The following is a 6,116-nucleotide window of genomic DNA, read 5'->3' as shown; positions in this document are numbered from 1 at the left end:
GGAGTGCTAGGAGGAGGGAAGAGTGGGAGGGGGTGGCGTGGTACCGGTGTGTGTGTGTGTGTATGTGTGTGTGTGATAGAGAGAGTCGGTGGGTGATGGGTAGCCGCTGTGGCGTTCCTCTCCCGCTTGTGTCCCCTCTCGCGTGCGCGTGCGCAGACGAGGCCCAACACGTGCGGAGAAAAGATTCGCGAAACAAAAGCAAGTCAAGGTGAGCGCGTCCGCTCGAAAATGCCGATCGCGTCTCTTCAGAGGGGGTGTGCCTGTGCGCGTGCCGGTGTGAGGGCGTGCGGCCGTGGAAGAAAGCAGGTAGAGGCAGGCAGAGTGCCAGAAGGGCGACAGGTGCGCGTCGCTATGGAAAAGTGAGCTGGGAAGGGGGGGCCTTGACGTGCGACGGCGAGGTGGTGGTGGTGGTGGTAAGGTAAGGAGCAGGCTCAGGAATGGGGTCCAATGGGTGGAGAGAGAGCAATGGAAAAGTCGATGAATCTCCGAGAAGTCCCCGCGACACCACCGGAGAACGAAGCGGGATAGGGGGATAGCTCGGCGGCAGTACAGGTGTGATGGCCGCCAAAACGCAGCGTTGAGAGACGCTCGGCTAACAGAAGGGGAGGGGGGACAGTGTCCAGACAAAGACCGACCGACCGACAGGCAGACAGAAGGTATAGGCGGAGGTGCGGTGGGGAGAAGGGGGGAGAGAGGGATCAAAGGAGGCTAATAGACGAAGAGAAAGAAAGGCTGACGAGAGGACGTCCTCTGGAACGTGACTGCCCCAATACGAGGAGGAGCCACAACGGCGAGGTGGGGGAGAAGGGAGTGCGCGCGTACGAGTCCGCAGGGTGGTCAGCGTGGATGTGAGCAGCAGCAGCAACAACAGCAACAGCAACGCGCAGATCGCCAAGTTTTTTTTTTGCGAGAACACACAGTCATCCCATGACACAAGGAGGAGAAGGCGCGGCAGCGGGAAAGCAACGAGAAAAGGGAGGGAGAAGAAGAGAAGAAAGGGTGAAAGGTGAAGGAGATGAGGTGCGGTGCCCGTCGTCGGCGCCATCATCAGCACCACGGGCGCCGCCGGAAGTGCTGTGAAGAGAAAAGGAGAGCACAGAGCTGAATGCAGCTGCAACGACGAGCACGAGCACGGCTTGCTGACGACGGTAACTGTCGAAGAACCGGGAAAGGTGCAAGCAAGGTACATTCTCCATACAAGGCCTCCCCTCCCCGCTGCGGGGGGGGAGGCCTCATGTGTTCGACGGCTCTCTCTCTTTCTTCTTGGCGATAGCTTCTGCGGGCGGTGCAGCCTTTCATGTGTGCGCGTTGACGGCATCTGTGCAGTGCCAGAGAAAGAAAAAAAAACGAAAAAAGAAACGAAGCAACAGCGAAGGCGGCGCTGCGCATGTGTGCGCGTGTGTGCGTGTCTCAGGGTAAGAGGGTCGGCGGCAAGGAGGCCGCACAAGGACGCACACCTCGCCACAGCAGCAGAGGGACAAGACCCGCCTTAACCACCTCAGACACCCCTCACACACCACACACCGCACCACCATTCCACCGGTCCTCCCTCCCACCCCCCTCCCCAACGGAAACACCCTCCTCCTATAGCCGCGAAAAAAGAGGGGGGAGGGCGCACATTGAAGTGAAGAGAGCATGCAATCCTACAAGCACACATGCGTCGCATAAGACAGCACATCCGTGAGAGCCCGCCCTATGAGAGGGAGCGGGAGGCGACGGGGAGATAAGGCAGCCACAGCCACAGCAGCAAAAAAAAGCTTAAGCGAGCACAACAAGAGCGCCGGCCGCTCAGTCTCGCTGTTCAACTCCTCGCGTCATGCTTCCCTGAACCGCAGTCGCCCACCCCCACCCCCCACTGCCATCGTTTTGGTTCCTCTCCAGCGGTCATTCCTCCTCCTCCACAAACGGCGGCGCTCCCGCGTCGGTGATGGCGTAGTACCGCACCAGACTCGCGTAACCCTCCATGTCGCCAGCGCGCAGAAGGTTTCCGGCATCGCAGTTGAACGGGCTATCCGACTCTGGCTCCGCCAGCAGATTAAGAATCGCGCGGCACACGGAGCTCAGCGTCCACACCGGCGACCACCGCTTCTTGAGGATGTCAAGGCAGACGTTGCCCGTGTGGAACTCGACGTTGGGGTGGAACACCTTCGTAATAAAGGCAGCCTTCGGGGGCACCAGCGGATACTCGTGCGGGATGCTCAACACCAGTCGATAGCTGCCGCCCTCGAACGGCGTATCGGGTGGACCTTTGAGAATGGCCAGCCATGTGTAAAGCCCGGGCTGCCGCTGCGGGGGCTGCGACCCAGCGCCCTGGCTACTGCGGCTGGCGTCGCTGCCCTTGGAGGGGTCATACAGCTCCAGATGAATGTCCGGGTCGGGGTGTTCCGTCGCCTCCTTCAGCTCCTTACCGAGCCGCACAAGTGGATTGGGCATATTATCGTGCGTGCGTGCGTGTGCGTGTGTGTATGTGTGTACGGCACAGGGGAGAGTCGGTCCCCTGACTTGTATTTTTCCTTTCGACGTGGATGATGTCACATCATCCGGGTGGAAGAGAGGCGCACGTGGGCCCCGGCGCATGCACAAGCGAAGGAGAGAAGCGAGAGAGAGAGGCCAAGGCGGTAAGCGGATCTCGATTCGCATAAGATAATGGCGAGAGATGGAAAAGGCGGAGAGAAAAACGGCGCACTCCGCGGACACCCTGTCTCGCGCCTCCCACCCTTCCCTTTTTCACGCAACTGTTTGCATCAGGGGGAGGGAGGGGGGAGGGGGGAGGGGGGGGGGCATTCCTCATGCTGCGGCTACAAGAGCGGCGAGGGACGGACGCTGCAATGCGTAGCTGACGCGTCCGCAGACGTCTTCTCTTAGAGCAGCTCTGGGCTCTCGTCGAGAGGGCCGGCTCGCGGTGAATGCCGCACTAGGGTGCGCCGGCCGCATCGCAGACGAGGCCCGCGCTGCTGTAATGCTGAGTTTTGATCTGGGCGAAGTCTCGCACGGACGAGCGTTGGCGACCGACATACAAAAGGAGAGGGCCACGTCCATGAGAAGAAGAACAACAAAAGGCAAAACAGCTGCGAAAAGCGGAGCATGGAAAGGGGCCCGCAAGAGAAGCCGAACCGACACGCGGGCCCGCCGCCGCCGCCCGCGCACAGGGATACACATACCCTTCGAGCTGCGGCATTCACCAACGCCAGCGGCGACACAGCGCCACAGGCGAGTCGGAACAAATGGTCACGCGCACGCAGGCGAGACACGTCATGGTGCCCTACAGCGTGCATGACTGCGCCGGACCAACCAAACGAACAGCCAAGAACGAAAGGAAAAGGATAGAGAGAGACGCACACACGCACACACGCGCGAACTCGGCGTCGAAACTTGCTGCAGCAGCGGGAGGGGGGAGAGAAGGGGGAGGGGGAACACCGATAAGCAACGCATCGGCCAGCGTAGAAAAGAGAGAGAAGCCAGACTCAACACACACCACTAAAAGAAGGCGAAGGGAGGAGAGGAGACAATTCGAGCACGAGCAGGGACGGCACAGCACATGAACACTCGCGAAACAAAATGGCAGGCACGCGTCCTGGTACCACACACACACACACACACACACACACATACCCACCTACATATATATACAGCCTGCCGAAAAGGGGGAAAACGAAGCAAGACGCAAGCCACAACGCGAAGGGGAGAGGAGGGGAGGGGACAGACGTGTGTATACATATACATGCACTCATGCGCGTACGTGAAACGATAGAGTCCGGTGGGAGGGGGAGGGGGGACGAGAGTGGCAAAATAGAAAAGCGCTCCCTTCCACTGCTGCCCGCTTGCCCGCCACCCCTCCCCAACCCCTCACCTACTCCGCTGCGCCATCCGCCATGCATGCCACTCGGGCAGGCGGTAACATAGAAAACGGAGCAAGGGAAAAAAGGGTGGCGAAAGAAGGTGCCGCATGCAGCGCCACCGCATCACCATCATCATCCTACGCGCTCAACGCAACCACAAGAATAGACACAAACCCGGCCCAGCAGCAGCGGCAGCGCTCCACAAGCCGTCCCCACGCATGTGCAGACCAATGTCACGACAGGAGAGAGAGGGAAAGGCGAGGGGCAGGAGACCCGCCACGCGGTCAAGCAAGAGGGGAAAGAGGACGCATGAGGGCGCGCACCGAGAAGAGAGCCACACAGAGGGCGAGGGCACTCATCCATACACAGCACTACAACACGCGTCGAGGGAGGAGAAATGGGGAGAGGGGGGGGCAGAGAGATGAGCAGGCGAGGGCACATCCTCCGTGACCGAGCACAACAAAGCGAAACAACACGCAACGCGTAATTCTGAAGGGCGCAGGGGAGGGGCAGAGAGAGAGACACGGAGAGAGCGAGGGAGCGCAGGGCGAGCGGGAGATGCGGGATGAGGCAAGCACGGAAAGGCGGTAGAAGGAACGCGATACACACGTCCGCAGGCAGTCAGGACCGTCCTGACGAAGAAGAAAACGAAAGCGCCGGCAACGGCCACGAAGAGAACCTGCCACACGCCGCAACAGCAACGAGCGAGAGAGCGGGTGCGGTGCGGGTGTGTTGTGGTGCACGGCCATTACGACGACGGATGCAGAAGAATGGAGGGAGGGAGGGAGGGAGGGAGGGAGGGGGGAGGCGGAGAACAAAAAGGGGAGGAGAGGTGAAGGAATACGGGAATGCGGTGCTTGCGGATGGAGGGGAGAGGGCGCCAGAGACGACGACGACCAAAATAGAGGAAAGGGAGGGAGGGATGGAGGGAGATGGAGATGATGATGGGTGGATGAGGCACAACATGGCGAACAAACACGGAGTGGATGGAAAGGCGAAGGAGGAGAGGAGAGGTGTGTGTGGGGGGAGGGAGGTAGCAAGCGAAGCGAGAGATGAAAGAACAACACAGAGAGAGGGCGCGACACACGCACCCGCACAGCGGGAGGGACAGAAGCAGAGGCAGAGACAGATGCAGGGAGGGAGAGGGAGAGGGGGAGGGGGGAAACGATATACACAGAGTACGGGGCACATCTGTCCACAGTAGGAGTGGTCAATGACGAAGAGAAGGACGAGAAGTAAAGGAAGATAAGCGGCCAAACACGCACACACACACAGAAGCGAAAACTATAAGATAAAACGAAAAACGGGAAGAGAGACGTGGCAGGACGTGCCCGACGCGCTGCGTCATGACGCAGAGCATCCCAAAACAAACGCATGCTTACATTCACCCAGTGCCAGCGTCGTCGGCACCCGGCAGAAAAAAAAGGTCAAGAGACCGCAACAGAGCAAGAGATCGGAGCAGGAGGGGGTGGAGGAGCTGGAGCGGACAGAGAACAACATAAAAGAATAAGAACGACAAGAGGAGATGATGATGATGGTGATGCAGCGCCCCTCCCCCTCCCTGCATCTCTCTCTCCGGCACCCCCACGCGCTCGAGCCGCATGCGCACGCCCACGCCCACAGAGAAGCGTCACGGATACATCGTTTTCCGTTCTTGCGTCTCTTGTGCGCGTCTCTGCCTGTGCACGAGCGCGCGCATGGCAAAGACGTGACGCTCAGCGCGAGGCGAGGCGGGGGGGTGATGCACAGTCAACGAGAGCCGCTGAGAAGGACAGTGACAGCGGTGGCAAGAGCAACAACTCGGCATGCCGGGCAGCCGACACCTCAAAGAGTCGAGCACGACGGCAGCGAACACGCACGAGCACGCGTCGGTGCCGACCAGGGAGACGGGGAGAGCGTCGCGAGAGCAGCGTCATCCCCCGCCCCAAGCATGAGCCATGACCAAAACGCGGGGCCTTCTTTGGGGGGGGGGGGTCGCGTGTCAGCTCAGGTGGCACGGGCATGAACAGTGGAAGAGAGCGTGATAGGGGGGAGGTGGGCAGGAGGCGCGGAGCGAAGCGAAGAAAAACTGCGACACCCATAAGCGGTGCACAGAGGTTCGCCAGCGGCACTGACGATACGAGTCCGAAGAAACAAGTAACACGGATGTGAACGAGTGCGCTGGCTTCGCATCCGCCAACCGTCACGGACTGGCAGAGAGACCGGGAGGGGAAGACAAAGCCCGGCGACGACTCACTGGAGCCCGAGTTGCGCCGCTTTCCGTGATTGATGGAGCCT

General features: G+C 60.4%; 1 protein-coding gene across 1 annotated transcript; it reads right to left on the bottom strand.

Moving 5' to 3' along the window:
• Positions 1-1,884: 1,884 nt before the first annotated feature.
• LMXM_07_0850 (putative ubiquitin carrier protein) lies at positions 1,885-2,433 on the bottom strand (the record flags this gene model as incomplete). The annotated part of the gene is made up of 1 exon (XM_003872187.1): positions 1,885-2,433. One exon carries the CDS (start codon positions 2,431-2,433, stop codon positions 1,885-1,887), a length of 549 nt encoding a protein of 182 aa, XP_003872236.1.
• Positions 2,434-6,116: the final 3,683 nt, after the last annotated feature.

This window comes from Leishmania mexicana, chromosome 7, assembly GCF_000234665.1.
Source record: "Leishmania mexicana MHOM/GT/2001/U1103 complete genome, chromosome 7".
NCBI lineage: Eukaryota > Euglenozoa > Kinetoplastea > Trypanosomatida > Trypanosomatidae > Leishmania > Leishmania mexicana.
Note: the sequence above shows the minus strand (reverse complement) of the source record. Positions and strands in the feature narration are given on the sequence as shown.